Raw genomic sequence first — 20,761 nt, forward strand, 5'->3', positions numbered from 1 at the left:
CGGATCCTTCTCAGGTTGTGACTAGTGGAGCGCCACAAGGATCAGTGTTTGGGGGTTCAATGTAGATTCACTGGGTTGGTTCCTGGGTTGAGGGGTTTGAGCTACGAGGGGAGGTTGAATAAACGATGCCTATATTCTCTAGAATATAGAAGAATTAGAGGTGATCTTATAGAAACCTATAAGGTGCTTAAGATCTTAACAGGGTAGATAGTGTGAGACTGTTTCCCTGGTTGGAAAATCTAAAACTAGGGGGTCGTAGTCTTAAGATTAAGGGTCAGCCTTCTCAAACAGAGTTGAGGAAACATCTCTTCACTCAGAGGCCAGAGAATTTATGGAATTCCCTACCCCAGAGGCTGTGGATACTCAGTCAGTCCTTGAACATATTCGAGACTGAGGTTGATAGATTTCTATAAGATAGAGGGAATTAAGGGATATGGGGATAAGATGGGCAGATAAATTAATAGGTTAGTAGATCAGCCATGATCTTATTAAATGGAAGGGCACAGGCTTGAGGGGCTGAATGGCCTACTCCTGCTCCTATTTCTTATGTTCCTATGTACAGCGCTTCCTTCTCTCTGCCTCCCTCACGCACACAGTCAGCACAGTCACTACACTTTACATCCTGTGATGCCTTTGGAGACGTCTTGACGACGTGATAAGTCGCTGGATCAAACGTGAGGATTATTATTGATCAAAATGATTTCCTTCCCAGGTCTTCGAAGAACTACAGAGGTTGGGGAGCAAGCCCCAGGATAATGGTGCTGTAGTGAACAGCAGGTGAGAAGGAAAGTCTGGCCCCAATATTGGGAAGAGAAGTGGGGAGGGTCTCCCAGTGTCCTGGTCAGGATTCCTCCTTGATTAAATTCACTCCCCCACAAAATATAGTCACTACACTTTACAAGACATTCTGTGAAGCGCTTTGAGACATCTCGAAGATGAAGTGAAAGACTGATTTTATCTGGGGATTGTCGGGAGGTAGAGAGAAACTGCCTTCTCTTTTCTGTGAGAGATCATTAACATCTGCTTTAACAGGACTATAATCCAACGCAAAAAAAATGCAAGGATTATCACCCCAGCCCTCGCGAGGCTCCACTGCTCCCTATCACCCCCACTAAACCCCGTCCCCCATCACCCAGCCCTCGCCAGGCTCCACTGCTCCCTATCACACACCCTAAACCCCGTCCCCCATCACCCAGCCCTCGCCAGGCCCCACTGCTCCCTATCACCCCCTAACCCCCCCCATCACCCAGCCCTCACCAGCCCCACTGCTCCCCATCACACCCTAACCCCGTCCCCATCACCCAGCCCTCGCCAGGCTCCACTGCTCCCTATCACACCCACTAAACCCCGTCCCCCATCACCCAGCCCTCGCCAGGCCCCACTGCTCCCTATCACCCCCACTAAACCCCGTCCCCCATCACCCAGCCCTCGCCAGGCTCCACTGCTCCCTATCACCCCACTAAACCCCGTCCCCCATCACCCAGCCCTCGCCAGGCTCCACTGCTCCCTATCCCCCCCCCCCCCCCCCAGCCCTCGCCACCCCACTGCTCCCTATCACACCCCTAAACCCCCCCCCCCCCCCCCCCCCCCCCCCCCCCCCCCCCATCACCCAGCCCTCGCCAGGCCCCCCCCCCCCCCCCCCCCCCCCCCCCCCCCCCCCCACTGCTCCCTATCACCCCCCCCCCCCCCCCCCCCCCCCCCCCCCCCCCCCCCCCCCCCCCCCCCCCCCTGCCCCCATCACACCCCCTAAACCCTGTCCCCATCACTCAGCCCTCGCCAGGCTCCACTGCTCCCTATCACCCCCACTAAACCCCGTCCCCCATCACCCAGCCCTCGCCAGGCCCCACTGCTCCCTAACACCAAATGGAGTCCTGTAGCTCAGTGGTTAGAGCACTCGCTTTGCAAGTGAGAGACCTGAGTTCAATTCCAGGCAGAGGGCGAAACCTTGGGCAAGTTTCCTTACTCCACACAGAGCCTAATAATAATCCCTCCAAAACCAAAAACAATAATAAATTGGTCATTTACAATCTACGACTGTTTGTGGGACATTGCTGTGCGCAATTGGCTGCCGCGTTCGCCCACAAATATACAGTCAATTCACTTTACAGTGTGTTCTGTGAAGCGCTTTGGGACGTCCTCTCCCGACGTGAAAAGCGCTATATCAAATGCAAGGATTATTATTATTATTATAAATGGATCGATTTCAAGATCCTCACATTCCTCTTCAAATCCCTTCACTCCCCGTCACCTCCCAATCTCGTCTTATCACGTCTCAAAGCGCTTCACAGGATATACCGTAAAGTGTAGTGACTGTATATTTTGTGGGAGAAAAGTGGCAGCCAATTGCACACGCGCAGCGTCCCACAAACCGCCGTGGGTTGAGTGACCACGTTTTGTTTTTCAAAGGATTATTATCCCCGGAAAAGCTATCGACTAACAACCGGGTTCCTACTTCCTGCTGGTAAAGGGAGAGGAGTAAGGAAACTTGCCTAAGGTTTTGTTCTGCCGGGAATCGAACCCGGGTCCTCTCGCTTGCGAGGCGAGGGCTCTAACCCCTGAGCTACAGGACTGCACAGGATTTGCCTGGAACGCTCTCTAAGCTGTGACCTTTGCCCTGTGTCTGGCAGCACGGTGGGTGACCTGTCGGAGGCGCTGAAGAAGGCGACGCGAGTGTCACACGAGCGGGCGGAGAACACGGACTTCATGAGCAACTTCCAGAAAGGCCAAGTGACACTGGAGCAGTTTAAGGTAAGATTCCCCACCCCCCCACCCCCCCCCCCCACACACACACACACACACACACACACACACACACACACACACCTGGAGGGACACGTCCTCCTTACCTTAATTCTGGAGAGTATTAGGCATCGGTGGGAGGTAAACTGGAAGGACCTCGTCTTCGCTTTGTTCAAAATTTCCTTCTGTTCTTATAGTCAATGCGTTCCCTGCATCAAAAAAGTCACTACATTTATTATAATAATAATAATAATAATAATCCTGGCATTTGATACAGCGCCTTATCACATCATTGAGACGTCTCAAAACGCTTCACATCATACTGTGAACTGTAGTGACTGTGTATTTTGTCGGCGAAACACGGTAGTCAATTGCGCATAGTGACGTCCCCACATATAGTCGGGGATTCAGTGACCAGATTATTACCCCCGGAAAGTGATCCCCTGATCGACTAACAACCGATTGTTACTGACTGACTGACTGCTGGGAAACAGAGACGTGTGTGTGTAATAAGGAAACTTGCTAAGGTTTTGCCCCGACCTGTCAGGTCCTCGCGCTCGCGAGGCGAGTGCTCTAACCACTACACGACAGCACTCCACTCATACTTTGTGTGTGTGTCTCTCTGTGTGTGTGTGTGTGTGTGTGTGTGTGTGTCTCTCTGACAGCTGCTGCTGGAGTCCCTGTACTGTATCTACGTGGCGCTGGAGGAGGAGATGGAGAGGAACAGAGAGCACTCGGCCCTCTCGGCCCTGTACTTCCCGGGGGAGTTACACCGAGTGTCGGCGCTGGAGGCCGACCTGCAATACCTGCACGGTGAGGGCTGGCGCGAGGCCCTGCGCTGCCCACCGGCCACCAGCGAGTACGTCAGGCGCCTGCGCCATGTGGGGAGTGAGCAGCCAGAGCTCCTGGGGGCCCACGCCTACACACGCTACATGGGGGACCTGTCGGGGGGACAGGTGCTCAGGAAATTGGCCCAGAAAGCCTTGGGCCTCCCCGCCTCAGGCCGGGGCACGGCCTTCTTTACCTTCCCCAACATCAGCAGCTCCAACGGCTTCAAACAGCTTTACCGCTCGCGCCTCGACTCCCTGGAGCTCAGCCAACAAACACGGCTCCAAATCCTGGACGAGGCCAATCGGGCCTTTCAACTCAACGTGGAGGTCAGTACAGCCGCTCTCTGTCTGTCTGTCTCTCTGTCTGTCTGTGTCTCTCACACCCACATCCACGCACAGAGAGTACTCTGTCTGTCTGTGTGCGTCTCTATCAGTGTCTCCTTCTCACACACACACACAGCCACAACCTGCTCCATTCCCACACCCGTCCCACCCCACCATTAACAGTTGTTGGCCCTTCAGTCTCTCTGCCCCCACTGTCTGGAACTTCATCTCACAGTCCTTTCACCTCATCTGCTTGGGACATCCTCCTGACATAAAAGGCACTGGGGAGTTTGTTGTTCTTGAGGTACAGGTCAGACATGATCTAATAGGCCTTTACACAGGTCTTTCCTGCAGGAGGACGGCCCAAGTCACTGGACAGACTAGGTTGGGCAACTGAGCTGGGGATGTGAGGCAACAGGGATTTGGGGAGTGGAGGGTAGAGGGACGATGACCGAAAGCGTGGTCAAAGAGGAAGCTGGGGTGTGACAATGTGGGGACGGGGAGGTTGGACATGAAATGGGCTCTAGCGCAGCCAGCCAAACCCGGACACTCTCCGTTCCGGTCGGGTGTAGTGACTGTTTTTTCCGCAGCCGTTGATAGTTTTTCCCGTTTCCCAGGTGTTTGAGGATCTGCAGCGACTGGGGCCGAGCGCACTGCGGAACGGGAGCTCAGTCCCTGAGGGGGGAGCGGAGATTCGGCAACGGACGGTCAAAAGGCCCCTCGGTAATAACCCCCACTTTCCCAGTAACACCTCCCCACCCCTCCCACCTTCTCAGTGTCAGCCTGGCTCAGTCACTCACACTCTACCTCGAGTCAGAGGTTGTGGGTTCAAGTCGGGACTTGGAATCACAGTCTAAGCTGAGGCTCCAGTGCAGCGCTGGGGGATGTTGCATTGTCAGAGACGCCGTCCTTTGGCTGAGACCTTAAACCTCACCCCCTGTCTGCCTGTTCAGGTGGATGTTAATGATCTCTCACGGTGCTGGGGAGGGGGGAAAGACAGGGAGTTTCTGTCTCTCTCTCTCTCTCTCTCGGTGTCCTGGCCAACAATCCCCCAGATAAAATTGATCGCTTGCTCCATGGCTGTTTGTGGGATGTTGCTGTGCACAAACTGGCTGCTGCCTTTCCCCCTCAAAACACTCATGAAAGTGATAAGGCATGATATTAAATAATAATAATCTTGGCATTTGATACAGTGCCTTATCACGTCATCGAGGTTTCTCAAAGCACTTCACAGAATACACTGTAAAGTGCAGTGACTGTGTATTTTGTGGGCGAAAGGCAAGGATCATTATATTATCATAATGGGCTGGAGGGGCTGAAAGGCCTCCTCCTGTTCCTATGGTGGGGGAGTGGGTAGCCCAGTTCCAGTGGGTTGCTGTGGCTGGTGCTCGCGTTCTCTCTGACTGGCTGACTCCGTGGCTAATGTTTCCCTGTTTGTTTTGCAGGAGACGAGAAAGTGAGAGAAAGTGATCGGGCCGTGACCGGAACCCCGGCCTGGCCTGTGGGTGTCGTTGTGCTCTCCGTGGCTGTGCTAGTAGCTGCCTTCCTGTGGTTCTCTTTGTGAGGTGGTGGGGGAGCAGGAAAGGGAGAGTTAATCCCCCCACTCGCCAGCCTCTCAGCGATTATAACAAGGAACATTTTATTCCTGATTTTATATTGATTGTGAGTAGATTAACGGCCTTTTAACATCATCTGAGAACAGACATTTATGCATTCCTCACCCCCTCCCCACTCTCTGCGAGCCCTGAAATCTCGCCACAAGATCCATTTTCTTTTTGGGGTCTTAAAATTCATGATTCTGGAGAAACTGTTTCCGTCCGGTTCCGAATTCAGGAAACCTTCGATTCGAGATGGATTCAGAAAAATCTTGTCCTGATTTGGAAGCTGATTTCAAGACAGAGACTGACCTTGAGAATGTTCCCCAATTCTGTGCAATCTGAAGCTCGAAGGCAAATGGGCTCCAGCCTGAGACTAGATGGACTTTCAGGCCCCGGGTGAGGCGGAACCTAACCTTGGGCCACGTTCCCTGTGGGGTCGTTGTCTGTGAGTCACTGCCACCCTCCTCTCCTCTCGGCCAAGTTTCACCCCTCCATCCCTTCTCCATCTCAATGTGGAGTCCTGTAGCTCAGTGGTTAGAGCCCTTGCCTCGCAAGCGAGAGGACCCGGGTTTGATTCCGGGCGGGGCAAAACCTTAGGCAAGTTTCCTTACTCCATTCTTACCAGCAGTCAATAGGAACCCGGTTGTTAGTCGATTGGCGGATCGCTTTTCCGGGGGGTAATAATTGCTCCAAAAAAAAGTTGTTTTAAAAAATTATTTGGTCACTTCAATCCACAACAGTTTGTGGGACACTCACTGCTGTGCGCATTTGGCTGCTGCGTTTCGCCCACAAAATATACAGTCACTCCACTTTACAGTACATTCTGTGAAGTGCTTTGAGACATCTCGAAGACGTGATAAGGAGCTGTATCAAATGCAAAGGATTATTATTATTCTCTCAATCCCACCTCATGTTGGGAGATGTTTGAGGGGAGATGGTCAGATTTCGGAGGATCAATGTTCTCAATTGGTCCATTACCTCCCAGACACCAGTAAACAGTGACTGTTACTAAACCCTCTCTCTCTACCCAAAGACTGGGTAAAACCTCAGGGAAGTGATGTCAATACCACACAGAGAGTCACATTGAGAACTATTCACCCTCTTTCAAACACTGTCTATCCAGAGAGCACTTTAATCCTTCGCTGCTGTATAAATGGGATTTGTGTAACATTAAATGGTGTATTGCAACCCTTAACCTGTTTTCAGCTGATCCAAGATTCAATAGCCTTGTGTCCACACAGTATACAGTTTGGGTCATGACATGTGCAAGCGACTGCCAGGATGATGGAAGGTAAACAGGATGGACCTTGTTTTTCTTTCGTCCAGCAAATTCTTTTGTTCTTATTTTCCAAGTAAAAGGCTTGTGTTCCATTTCTCCTTCCCAAATCGTACGTGTCAGCTTTGCTCAGTTAGTGCAGCGTTGTGGGGGGGAGAGAGAGAGAGAGGCATTGTCAGAGACGCCGTTCTTCAGGTGAGATGTTAACCCTGACTCCCGGTCTCTGCCTGACCAAGCAAATGTTCTGGGGCGCTGTGGGAACAGATTGGCTGAAGGATCTTTGCCCTGATGCTTCTCAAATCCCTCCCTGCTCTCATCCCACTCTGATCCACAGCTCAGCCATTTGTACCCTTGGCTGTGGGTGGCAGGTGTCACTGAGTTAAATGGTCGGTCCCCTTTAAGACAGATGAGCCATCGGGCTGACCGACAGGTCCATCGGCCAATTGGATGAGGACGCCCCGATGGGCAGGTGAAGAGCGAGAGGGGCCAAGGGTTGGGGGCTGCTCGGAGGACTGTCTGTGGTCCTCAGGTTCCCCTCCCAGCTGCCCTTAAAGGGGTGAAGCTGTAGATAGATTGTGGGTGGGGGCTGTGGGGTTTGTCCCCGCTAGCCCTCGTCACCCACTGCGACGCCCCTGTCTCTTAGATCTCTCCCAAAACCTCAACCTCAACTGCCCTCAACACCTTATCACACACATCCTTAACCATCCCTTGGGTGACCCTGAAGTCTACTTCCTGTGTCCATTGTCTAATGAGTCTGATGTTCTTTTGTGTGAAAGGCTCTGTGTCTGAATGCAAGTTGCGTTGGAATAAACACAGCGCTCTGCAGTTTCCGGGTGTCTTTGTGCTTTGCTGTTGACGCTCTGTGTTTACACAAAGGTCTATCAGATTCTCCTTGATCAGAACCAGCAATTTGTAAATAATAAACAGAGCGATGGACGTCTGTTTGCTTTGGGAACTTTTATTGATAGGATAGTCACCCTTTTCCTTAACTATTTTTTTGTCTGGGATATTCCCTGTGTTTCTGTGAATAAAGGAAATTAACTGAAAGCAAGGGGGTCAGGCTGGTGGCCAAAAATAAAGAAATCAATCTCTGTGCTTAAGAGTCTCCAAACCCGGCTGAGATCACCTAATCATAGAAATTCCCAGTGTCTGGAATGGAATGTGCTCTCGCTCGCTCTCTCTGGAGGGACGCCCCCTGGTTACCTAATTCCGGAGAGTATTAGGCGCAGAGAGCCAAGGCTTGGGGGGCCCAGAGTGTGCGTTGGGGTAACTGCTGGAGTCTAACCAGTTAAACCCACGTAGCTTGCTCTCTTACATCTTCCCACAACAACAGAAAATTGCACTTATATAGCGCCCTCAACACAGGGCAGCGTCTCAGAGGCTTAACAGTGGTGGGACTGATGGGACTTGAAAAAGGGTAGAGAGAGGGCAAGGCGGAGGGAGTGAGGGAGAGCGTTCCAGAGTTTCGGGGCATAGTGGCTGAAAGCGCGACCTCTGATGGTGGGGCGGAGGGGGTGAGGGACGAGCAGAAGCCGGTGCCAGTTGAGCAGAGGCACCGGGTGGTGGATTGGGGAGTGAGGAGGTTGGAGAAGGAGGGAGGGAGGGAGGTGTCAGGGAGCGAAGGGATTTGAACACAAGTGAGAGACAACAAAGTACACAACAACAAAGTACACTTACACTGGGCCAAGAGGACGTCCCAAGGCGCTAAGCTGTTCAGGGTTTGCACCCGAGCTGGGGGTTGGGATCAGAGAGGGGTGGAGGGCAGTGGGTTTGGGGCGGGCAAAGAGGAAGGTCAGGAGACCTTGAACGAACTGAGGGAGAGTGTGGGGCAGAGGGGCTCCAGTATGGAGTTCCAGATGGTGGGGGGTAAAGAGGTTGAAGTCCTGACTGTCGATGGTGGAGGGTCCGGGGGGGAAACATGGAGCAGGTCAGAGGACAAACTTTTGAATAAAAATAATAATAATAAATTTGTCACTCAATCTACGCCTATTTGTGGGACGCTGCTGTGCGCAATTGGCTGCCGCGTTTTGCCCACAAAATACAGTCGCTACACTTTACAATCAATACACTTTACAATCCTCTGACTTGTGCTCACAGACCTGGAGTCGAGAGGAAAGTTCTGAACTGGATGGAGAAACCAGAATGAAATACCACGAGAAAACAGAGAGGAATCAGGTGACAAAGGACAGCAAAACAGCACAAACAGCCCCAGCGCCGCAGACCCACCATTGCAGTTACTGCTCAAGTTCCCCTCCAACTAACGGACCCATCGCTCAGTGGATCGGGAAGTGTATCCGAGCTGTGGGCAGGAAGATGGCGGCAAAGCTCTCACACTCTCTGTCTCTCCTCATCAAACCCCGAGCTCACACCCGCACACACACACACTGAGCCTGGCTCACACCCGCACACACACACACACTGAGCCTGGCTCACACCCGCACACACACACACACACACACACACTGAGCCTGGCTCACACCCGCACACACACACACACTGAGCCTGGCTCACACCCGCACACACACACCCCCACACAACTGAGCCTGGCTCACACCCGCACACACACACACACTGAGCCTGGCTCACACCCGCACACACACACACACACTGAGCCTGGCTCACACCCGCACACACACACACACACACACACTGAGCCTGGCTCACACCCGCACACACACACACACACACACACACTGAGCCTGGCTCACACCCGCACCACACACACACACACTGAGCCTGGCTCACACCCACACACACACACACACACACACTGAGCCTGGCTCACACCCGCACACACACACACACACACACACACACACACTGAGCCTGGCTCACACCCGCACACACACACACACACACTGAGCCTGGCTGACACCCGCACACACACACACTGAGCCTGGCTCACACCCGCACACACACACACACACACTGAGCCTGGCTCACACCCGCACACACACACACACACACACACACACACACACACACTGAGCCTCGCTCACAACCGCACACACACACACACACACTGAGCCTGGCTCACACCCGCACACACACACACACACACACTGAGCCTGGCTCACACCCGCACACACATACACACACACACACTGAGCCTGGCTCACAACCGCACACACACACACACACACACACTGAGCCTGGCTCACACCCGCACACACACACACACACACACTGAGCCTGGCTCACACCCGCACACACACACACACCACACACACACCACACACACACACACACACACTGAGCCTGGCTCACACCCGCACACCACACACACACACACCACTGAGCTTGGCTCACACCTGCACACACACACACACACACACACACACTGAGCCTGGCTCACACCCGCACACACACACACACACACACACTGAGCCTGGCTCACACCCGCACACACACACACACACACACACACACTGAGCCTCGCTCACAACCGCACACCACACCACACACACACACACACACACACACTGAGCCTGGCTCAACACCCGCACACACACACACACACACACACACACACTGAGCCTCGCTCACAACCGCCCACACACACACACACACACACTGAGCCTGGCTCACACCCTCACACACACACACACACTGAGCCTGGCTCACACCCGCACACCACACACACCACACACACACACACTGAGCCTGGCTCACACCCGCACACACACACCACACACACCACTGAGCCTGGCTCACACCCTCACACACACACACACACACACAGATGCCTGGCTCAACACCTGTACACACCACACACACACTGAGCCTGGCTCCACACCCCTTTCACACACACACACCACACACACTGAGCCTCGCTCACAACCGCACACACACACACACCACACACACACTGAGCCTGGCTCACACCCGCACACACACACACACACCACTGAGCCTCGCTCACAACCGCCACACACACACACACACACACACTGACTGGCTCACACCCTCACACACACACCACACACACTGAGCCTGGCTCACACCCGCACACACACACACACACACACACACACACACACTGACTGGCTCACACCCGCACACACACACACCACCACCACTGAGCCTGGCTCACACCCTCACACACACACACACACACACACAGAGCCTGGCTCACACCTGTACACACACACACACACTGAGCCTGGCTCACACCCGCACACACACACACACACTGAGCCTGGCTCACACCCGCACACACACACACACAAACCACTGAGCCTGGGCTCACACCCGCCACACACCACACACACTGAGCCTGGCTCACACCTGCACACACACACACCCACACACACCACTGAGCCCGGGCTCACACACACACACTGACGGGCTCACACACACACTCACACACACTGACGGGCTCACACACACACACACACACACTGACAGGCTCACACACCACACACCACACACACACACTGAGCCGGGCTCACACACCACACACCACACTGAGCCGGGCTCACACACACAACCACACCACACACACTGAGCCGGGCTCACACCACACCACACACACACACTGAGCCGGGCTCACACACACACACACACACTGAGCCGGGCTCACACATACACACACTGAGCCGGGCTCACACACACACACACCACTGAGCCGGGCTCACACACACACACACACACTGAGCCGGGCTCACACACACACACACACACACTGAGCCGGGCTCACACATCATAATTCAGTCAATGTCAGATCTGTGTGTTCTAAAGAGTTAAATTGCCTAAAGTGCAGCTCACACCCCAAGTGGGACTCGAACCCACAATCCCTGGCTCAGGAGGCCAGTGCCTTATCCATTAGGCCACTGGGGCCACATGGAGCTGAATGCTGTGCTGCTCTGTCTCTCTCACTGACATTGGCTGCTGTGTCCTTTCCCTGTGAGCTCAGACTTCATTGTGACTGTGTCACTGAGTAACTGTTGTCACACGCCTCGGTCTGACTGTTCCCCACTGTACCCTCTAACACCAGCCGGTCTTTGGAGAAAGCCTCTGTGACGCTCCTGTGTGAGCAGCGCTGTATAAATGCAAGTTGTTGTTGTTGTTGTTGTTGAGAAAGCCGCATTACAACGTTTACCTCCTTCACAGTCTTTCAAATCAAAGCAAAGTTCAGTGCAAGAAACTCACAGGGTTTCTACCCACTTGTTTCTGAGATGTCAAAAGAGCGCGAGGATTCTTGTCTTGTAGAATTTCTCGTTTAGAGAGAATATGTGAGAATATAATAATAATAATTCTTGCATTTTATACAGCACCTTATCTCATCTTTGAGATGTCTCAAAGCGTTTCACAGAATATAGTGTAAAATGTAGTGACTGTTTATTTTATGGACGAAGCAAGGCCGCCAATTGTGCAGAGCAGTGTCCCACAAACAGTCATGGATTGACAGACCAATTTTTTTTTACAGACATGTGTGGAGTAAGGAAACTTGACTAAGGTTTCACCACCCCTGGAAATTGAACCCGGGTCCCCTCACTTGTGAGGCGAGTGGGCTGAACTATGGGACCCCATGTTCTCCACGAAGAACATGTGCCTCCAATTCTGAGTTCCTGTTTACAGGACTTTCCATTTAACACACACTCATCACACTCTCAAAACTTAAGAACATAAGAACTTGCTGGTGAAAGCAGACCAAGGTCCATCTCGTTCACCTCCCACAGCTTATTATGGTCTACGTCATCTATTCCCTTCAGAATCTTAAAGCCTGGAATCATATCACCCTCAACCTCAGTCTGTCTGTGGAAGATTGTTGCTGCCTCCACTGGTTCCACAGTTCCCCTCCACACGGTGCCATCTGCAAATGTAAAGGTTTAACATTGCCTCAAGCTTCATTTCCCCCGGGTGGGGCTCGAACCCACAAACCCTGGCTCCGGAGGCTGAAGCCTAATCAATCAGGCCACTGAGGCGCTGCTTGTGCTGAGGCTGGTGTCTCTGTGCTTTGTCAGCAGTTTCATGTCAGCTTTCTCTTCCTATCATAGAGTCCTGTACTCAGTGGTTAGAGCACTCGCCTCACAAGGCAAAAGGATTCAGGTTCGATTCCAGAGCAGTGCAAAACCGTAGGCAAGTTTCCCTTACTCACCCACCCCACCCCCCACCCACCCACCCACCCACGCGCACACACACACACACACACACACACACACACAGGCCTCTGTTTACTTAGCAGTAAGTAGGAATCCTATTGTTAGTCGATTGGCGGATCACTTTCCTGGGGGTAATAATCCCTCCCCACAAAAAATGTAGTCACTCAATCCACGGCTGTTTGTGGGACGCTTCTGTGCACAATTGGCTGCCACCAGAAAATATACAGTTAATTCACTTTACAGTGTACCCTGTGAAGCGCTTTGAGACACCTCAAAGACGCGATAATGTGCTGTATCAAATGCGAGGATTATTATTATGAATATCCAGCGCTGGGAATCCATCTTGATTGGTTTGCAGAGAGGTCAGCAGCTGCTGCTCAAACTCCACACCTCCAACCAGTGGAACCATCGCTCAATGGATTGGGACGTGTGTCTGGGCTGTTGGCAGGAAGATGGTGGCAATGCTCTCTCGCTCCCTCATTGTCTCTCCTCACCCAGACTCTCACTGAAAATCCTACAAAACTTAGCTCACACCCCAGGTGGGACTCGAACCCACAATCCCTGGCTTAGGAGGCCAGTGCCTTATCCATTAGGCCACTGGGGCCACATGGAGATGGCATCTGAATTGTGTTATGAAATGTTTCTCTTTGACACTGGCAGCTCCACCATGTGTAACCTCACTGTGTCAGCACGGCTTCACCTCCGATTCTCTTCACAAGATCATAGAATCATAGAAGCACACAGCACAGAAGGAGGCCATTCGGCCCATTGTGTCTATGTCGGCTCTTTGAAAAGAGCTTCCAAATCAACCCCACTCCCCCACTCTCTCCCCATAGCCCTGATCAACCCCACTCCCCCGCTCTCTCCCCATAGCCCTGATCAACCCCACTCCCCCGCTCTCTCCCCATAGCCCTGATCAACCCCACTCCCCCGCTCTCTCCCCATAGCCCTGATCACCCCACTCCCCGCTCTCTCCCCATAGCCCTGATCAACCCCACTCCCCCGCTCTCTCCTCATAGCCCTGATCAACCCCACTCCCCCACTCTCTCCCCATAGCCCTGATCAACCCCACTCCCCCCCTCTCTCCCCATAGCCCTGCAACCTTGTCCTCCCAAAATAATTATCTACTTCTCTCTTAATAGTTGTTATTTGCCCCTTTTTGTATAGGGGAGTAACATTTGTAACCCTCCAGTCCTCTGGCACCACCCCGGTGTCCAAGGAGGATTGAAAGATTGTGGCACAGAGCCTCTGTTATTTCCACCCTTGCTTCCCTCAGTAACCTAGGATCCATCCTGTCCGGACCGGGTGACTTATCTGCCAACAACCTCTTTAGTACATCTTCTCGGTTTATTCTTATCTTATCCAATTTCTCTCCCCTCTCCCCTGATACTGTGGCATTGGCTGCAACCTCTTCTGTTGTGAAGACAGATGCAACATACTCATTCAGTACGTCAGCCTATGCCTTCACAAGAAGATTTCCTCTTTGCTCATAAAATACTTTAGGTTTCCCTTTTATGTTACCCGCTAATCTTTTCTCATGCAATCTCTTTGCCCCTCTTATTTCCTTTTTCAGTTCTCCTCTGTACTTTCTATATTCTATTTGATTCTCTTCTGTATTTTGGACCTGACATTTATCATAAACCTCCTTTTTCTGTTTTATTTGAATCCCAATTTCCTTATTGAGCCAGGGGGGGTTTGGATGCTCTATATTTCCCATTTGTGGGAATGTATTTGCTCTGTCTGTCCCCGAACTATCTCCTCCTTGAAGGCTTCCCATTGCTCATTGGCTGTTTTAGCTGCCAATCTTTCTTTCCAGTCCACCTTGACGAGGTCCCTTTTTAACTCATTGAAATTAGCCTCTTCCAGTTGAGTATCTTCACCTTTTACCTTGTCCCTTTCCATAAGTTCTCTAAACCTAAGATCATGAGATTTGTTTGACTGAAGACCCTTCAGCCCATTAGATTTCATCATTTCAGAATTCTGTACCTCCCGCCTTCCCATTATAACAACAAAAAATTTGGTCACTCAATCCATGGCTGTTTGTGAGACGCTGCTATGCACAATTGGCTGCCCCGTTTCACCCACAATATATACAGTCAATTCACTTTACAGCGCTTTGAAACGTCTCAACAACATGATACCAAATACAAGGATTATTATTATTATTAACACCAAGTAAATGAGTCTCTGCCCACCTGCCTCCTATTCCTGGTGTCCATCTTGAAATTGATCATTTGCAACTCTAAACCTATGCTTTCTTGCTCTTCTGTCTCACAATATCTGAAAGTATAATTGTTATTCAAATGTGCTGTTGAATGATATGAGCCTCCATAAGGTCTCCTCTGAGATGTCCTCTATCAAGGCTACAGAACTCCAACCTGTCTACTTCCCATTGTCTCTAATAATAATAATAATAATCCTTGTATTTGATATAGTGCCTTATCACATCATTGAGACGTCTCAAAGCGTTTCACAGCACTTCTCTCTTTCTCTCTCATTCCTTCTCTCTCTCTTGGACTCACTCTCATTCCCTCTCTCTCCTGTACTCTTCCTGTCATTCCCTCTCTCCCTCCCGTACTCTCTCATTCCCTCTCTCTCTCTCCCGTACTCTCTCTCATTCCCTCTCTTCCTCATACTATAGAGTGTATTTTGTGGGCTAAACTCTAGCCCAGTCTGTTGCTGTATTTACGTAACTGGATGACAGTTGCCTTGTTTTTAATCTCTTCACTGGGTAGAAACCTGAGATGATGGAAGATAAACATTGAAAATTTGTTTTCTCACTTTATTCCAACCCTCGGCTGCTAAATAATAATAAATAATTAATGCCTCTACATCCAATCACATGATGACATAAAAGGTTTGGGTGAAGAAGGTCTTTCAACTATTTGATTTGATGCCTCAATAATTTCATCAATGTCAGATCTCTGCTCTTTAAATTAAATTGCTTAAAGTTCAGCTCACACCCACCCCAGGTGGGACTCGAACCCACAATCCCTGGCTTAGGAGGCCAGTGCCTTATCCATTAGGCCACTGGGGCCACAGTAACAACACCTCAGTTATGCCATGATGTGACTTAGGTTTACGTTGGAAAAGAATCATAGAAATAATTGAGCAAAAGGAAGTCATTTGGTTCATCCAGTCAGCCTTGGTTCTCAGAGCAAACTCTCCATTCAGTCCCACTGCCCTGCCCTATCTTCACACCACTTGATATACCTGTCTACTTCCCTTTTTGGGGGGACAGTCGGGTGTCTGACACATGCAGAACCCATCATCATGCTTATGTATGGAACGCACTACCCCAAAGGGCTGTTGACGCTCAGTCCTTGAACATATTCAAGACTGAGATAGATTTCTTATTGCAAAAGGGATTAAGGGATATGGGGATAAGGCAGGGAGGGGGGGTGGGGGGGGGATATGGGGGTAAGGCGGGGTCAGGTTATTAGCTGGAGTTAGATTAGAAGATCAGCCATGATTGAATGGCAGGGCAGGCTCGAAGGGCCGAATGGCCTACTCCTGCTCCTACATGTTATGTTATGCTTAAGAGTCTCCAAACCAAACTGAGAAGTCAATGCATCCCAAATGCAGCCATGTTGCCTTCTTTTGTGTAGTAACATTCTTTGATTCGGCACAGGACCCTGCATTTATCTTCATTTGCCACTGATCAGCCCTCCTGTTGCTCCCCTCAACACAGTGGCAACTGCCAATGTAAAGGTTTCATTGCCTAAAATTTCATTTACCCGAGATAGGACTCGAACCTACAATCCCTGGCTCCGGAGGCCGTGACTTATCCATTAATCCACTGGGGCCACACGTGTCCAGGGTCTGAATTCTCTCGTAATGTTTCTCTTTAACATAGAATACAATACAATATCACATTTGTCGAGCGCCTTTGTATAGTGTCTACGAGGGGGAACAACCCAAGGCGATGGGAGACATTGGATGCTTCACCAACTGTCACATCTACAAGGCTAATCGAGAAGCTCAACAAGACAACAATCCTCGCCCCCAATGCCATCTCCTCAGGAACAGGTCGGCAGAAACCCTGTGAGTTGTGTGGCACTGAACTTTGCTCTGATTCAAAAGGACTGTGAAGCAGTAAAAGTTCTGATGTTGCTGTCTCTGAAGGACGGTTGGATTCAAAGCCGTGTTAGAGGGTAAAGTGGGGAACAATCAGTGTGAGGTTTGTGCCAACGCTTCCTCAGTGACACAGTCACAATGGCTGTTGCTCAGTGACACAGTCACAATGGCTGTTGCTCAGTGACACAGTCACAATGAAGTCTGAGCTCACAGGGAAAGGACACAGCAGCCAATGTCAGTGAGAGAGACAGAGCAGGACAGCATTCAGCTCCATGTGGCCCCAGTGGCCTAATGGATAAGGCACTGGCCTCCTAAGCCAGGGATTGTGGGTTCGAGTCCCACCTGGGGTGTGAGCTAAGTTTTGTAGGATTTTCAGTGAGAGTCTGGGTGAGGAGAGACAATGAGGGAGCGAGAGAGCACTGCCACCATCTTCCTGCCAACAGCCCAGACACACGTCCCAATCCATTGAGCGATGGTTCCACTGGTTGGAGGTGTGGAGTTTGAGCAGCAGCTGCTGACCTCTCTGCAAACCAATCAAGATGGATTCCCAGCGCTGGATATTCATAATAATAATAATAATCCTCGCATTTGATACAGCACAATATCGCCTCATTGAGGTGTCACAAAGCGCTTCACAGGATACACTGTAAAGTGAATTAACTGTATATTTTGTGGGCAAAACGTGCCCACAAAAGTGCCAGAAGCACTGAAAAAGAGACTAAAAGAAAGATTAAATAAAATGGAAAAGGACCAGATAATAAAAAAAAGTAGAGAAAGCCACTGATTGGGTAAATGTAGTGGTAATTGTAGAAAAAACAGATAAATCATTAAGAGTCTGTCTCGACCCACAACAATTCAACAAAGCAATAAAACAAAATAAAATAATAAAATAAACGAAACCTACTTTAATGGATATTCATGTGTTGTTATGTGGAGGCAAACTTTTCTCGACATTAAGACTCTTCATCGGGTATTGGGGAGTCAAACTGTCAGAGGAAAGAACACACTTGACAACATTTATGATGCCTTACGGGAGATATTGCTTTCACAGCCTGCCATTTGGCATCACAATATTACAGCACATAAGGAAGCCATTCAGCCCATTGTGTCTGTGCCGGCTATTTGGAAGAGACACCCAATCAGTCCCCACTCTTACCCCAAAGGCCTGCATATTTATTCCTTTTCAAGTCCCTACCCAATTCCATTTGAAAGCTATTATTGAATCTGTTTCCACCGACCCTTCCCCTCTGGTTCTTTTGCCAATTATCTTGAATCTATGTCCTGGTTGCCGACTCAGGGGAAACAGTTTCTCCCCTCATCATTGTGAACCCCTTTATTAAATCTCCCCTCGACCTTCTCATCCAAGTAGAACAATCCCAACTTCTCTGGTCTCTCCACATCAGTAACGTCCCTCATCCCTGGTACCATTCTGGGAAATCTCCTCTGCGCCCTCTCCAAGGTCCTGATATCCTTCCTAAAGTATGGTGCCAACATCAGGAAGAGAGTGACAGAGACTGAGACACAGAGAGTGACAGAGACTGAGACACAGAGACTGAGATACATATGATGCAGAGATAGAATTCCGATATCTCTCCATGTGGCCCCAGTGGCCTAATGGATAAGGCACTGGCCTCCTAAGCCAGGGATTGTGGGTTCGAGTCCCACTTGGGGTGTGAGCTGAACTTTACGCAAATAACATTTTTAAAAAATCACAGATCTCACACTTCCTGACCCAGTTTCACTCCGTCTCAGTAACGCTCTGTGATTCTCAGTCTCTCTGGTGTCTGTGTGTATGTTTGTCTGTCTCTGATACTCTTTGTATTGCAGTCTCTATATCACATGTATCTCAATCTCTGCGTCATTCTGTATCTCAGTCTCTATCACTCTCTGTATCTCAGTCTCTATCACTCTCTGTATCTCAGTCTCTGCGTCATTCTGTACCTTGGTCTCTGTCACTCTCTGTATCTCAGTCTCTATCACTCTCTGTATCTGTCTCTTGTCACTCTCTGTGTCTCAGTCTCTGTATCACTGTATAATCAGGTGCTGGCTCAGTCTGTAACATACATCTGAGGCATAAGGCTGGGGATTCAAGTCAACGTGGGATTTGAGCTCATATTCAAGGCTGACGCTCCAACACAGCGCCGGGGGGAGAGAGAGAGAGAGCTTGAGGGAGAGAGAAAGAGAGAGCGAGAGAGAGAGAGACAAGAGAGAGCGAGAGAAAGAGAGCAAGAGAGAGAGAGAAAGAGAGCAAGAGAAGAGAGAGAGAGCGAGAGAAAGAGAGAGAGCGAGAGAGACTGAGAGACTGAGCGAGCGAGCAAGAGTGAGAGAGAGAGCGCCGCATTGTCAGAGACGCCGTCCCTTCTGATGAGACGTTAAACGTTAAACCTCACTCCCCGTCTGTGCGCTGTTCGGGGGGCGTTAGAGGTCTCCCGCGGCGCTGAGGGAGGAGAGAAGGTTTCCCGGCCAACAATCCTCCCGATAAAATCATCTGCTCACTTGGTGGCTGTTTGCGGGATGTCGCTGTGTGCAAACTGACTGCCGCATTTCATCCACAAAATAGTTACTTTATAGTATATCCTGTGAAGCACTTTGAGACATCCCAAACCCACAGTCAAATGTAAGGACTATGTGTTAGTTTCTTTAACTCACTCTCTGTGTCATTCTGTGTCCCTCATTCTCTGTGTGTGTCACTCTGTGTGTCACTCCTTGTGTCACTCTGTGTGTCTCACTCTTTGTGTCACTCTGTGTGTCTCAACAACAACAACAAAATTGCATGTGTACAGCGCCTTTCAGGTCGGGACGTCCCCAGGCGCTGGACAGTCAGCGTTTCAGACTCGAGTTGTGGGTCGGGGAGGGCGGGGGGGGGAACAGGGAGATCAAAGGCACAATCGAAGAGGAGGGTCTTGAAATGGGTCTTAAGGTGGCGAGGGAGGGGACAAGGCAGAGGGACTGCACGATGGAGTTCCAGAGGGTGGGGGCAGAGTAGCAGAAGGCTCGCCCGCCCGCCCGCCAAGAATGGAGCAGGGGACGTGAAGCAGGTCAGAGCCCACTGAACAGACGGTCCGAACAGGATGGTAGGGGGTTAGGAGGTGGCAGACGGAGGGGGGAGCAAGACCATGGAGGGCTTTGAAGTTGAGGAACAGGATCTTAACTCTAACTCTGCCGCCCGTGTCCTCTCCCGCACCAAACTCTGTGCCCCATCGCTCCCACTCTCGCCCGACTCCATTGGCTCCCTATCCTTCAGGGGATCCAATTCAAGATCCTGGTCCTCACCTACAAACCCCTCCCTTGCCTCACCCCACCCTACCCCTGCGACCTCCTAACCCCCTACCAACCCTCCCGCTCCCTCCGCTCAGTCGGCTCCGGCTGCTCCACGTCCCCCAACCCACCCGCCCACCATTGGCGGGAGAGCCTTCAGCCACTCTGCCCCCAACCTCTGGAATTCCATCCCCCAGTCCCTCCGCCTCACCCCCTCCTTAGTCTCCTTCAAGTCCCGCCTCAAGACCCTCCTCTTCGACCACACCATCGGTCACCCCCCTTCCTCTCCCATCTCCCCCGATCCCTGGACCTCACCTCAGGTCTGAAATGATCCGCCCTGACGTGAAAGGCATGTAATCTTGTTGTTGTTGTTGTGCAGCCATCGATGGTGATTCTCCTCACGCTGTATGTGTCACTGTGTATCTCCCTCAGTGTCACTATGTGTGTGTCTCACCCTGTGTGTGTGTGTGGGGTGGGGGGGGGCTGTGTGTGTGGGGGGGGGCTGTGTGTGTGGGGGCGGGGCTGTGTGTGTGGGGGGGCTGTGTGTGTGGGGGG

The 20,761-nt window shown here is 51.2% G+C and overlaps 1 protein-coding gene and 5 non-coding genes across 6 annotated transcripts; 3 read left to right on the forward strand and 3 right to left on the reverse strand.

The window, feature by feature from the left end:
- Positions 1 to 712: 712 nt before the first annotated feature.
- Positions 713 to 6,045, forward strand: LOC103189669 (heme oxygenase 1; the record flags this gene model as incomplete). The annotated part of the gene is given in 5 exon segments (XM_042346524.1): positions 713 to 777; positions 2,628 to 2,748; positions 3,405 to 3,896; positions 4,511 to 4,616; positions 5,339 to 6,045. Coding segments are annotated over 5 exon segments (903 nt in total), but the record flags the coding sequence as incomplete, so codon positions are not given.
- A 5,488-nt stretch (positions 6,046 to 11,533) lies between these two features.
- Positions 11,534 to 11,606, reverse strand: trnar-ccu. Its single transcript has one exon. It is a non-coding gene; the product is annotated as a tRNA-Arg (tRNA).
- A 1,796-nt stretch (positions 11,607 to 13,402) lies between these two features.
- Positions 13,403 to 13,475, reverse strand: trnar-ccu. Its single transcript has one exon. It is a non-coding gene; the product is annotated as a tRNA-Arg (tRNA).
- A 2,360-nt stretch (positions 13,476 to 15,835) lies between these two features.
- Positions 15,836 to 15,908, reverse strand: trnar-ccu. Its single transcript has one exon. It is a non-coding gene; the product is annotated as a tRNA-Arg (tRNA).
- A 1,317-nt stretch (positions 15,909 to 17,225) lies between these two features.
- On the forward strand, positions 17,226 to 17,298 carry trnar-ccu. Its single transcript has one exon. It is a non-coding gene; the product is annotated as a tRNA-Arg (tRNA).
- A 1,250-nt stretch (positions 17,299 to 18,548) lies between these two features.
- Positions 18,549 to 18,621, forward strand: trnar-ccu. Its single transcript has one exon. It is a non-coding gene; the product is annotated as a tRNA-Arg (tRNA).
- Positions 18,622 to 20,761: the final 2,140 nt, after the last annotated feature.

The sequence above is a fragment of the Callorhinchus milii genome, unplaced genomic scaffold (assembly GCF_018977255.1).
Source record: "Callorhinchus milii isolate IMCB2004 unplaced genomic scaffold, IMCB_Cmil_1.0 Scaffold947, whole genome shotgun sequence".
NCBI classification, from domain to species: Eukaryota; Metazoa; Chordata; class Chondrichthyes; order Chimaeriformes; family Callorhinchidae; genus Callorhinchus; species Callorhinchus milii.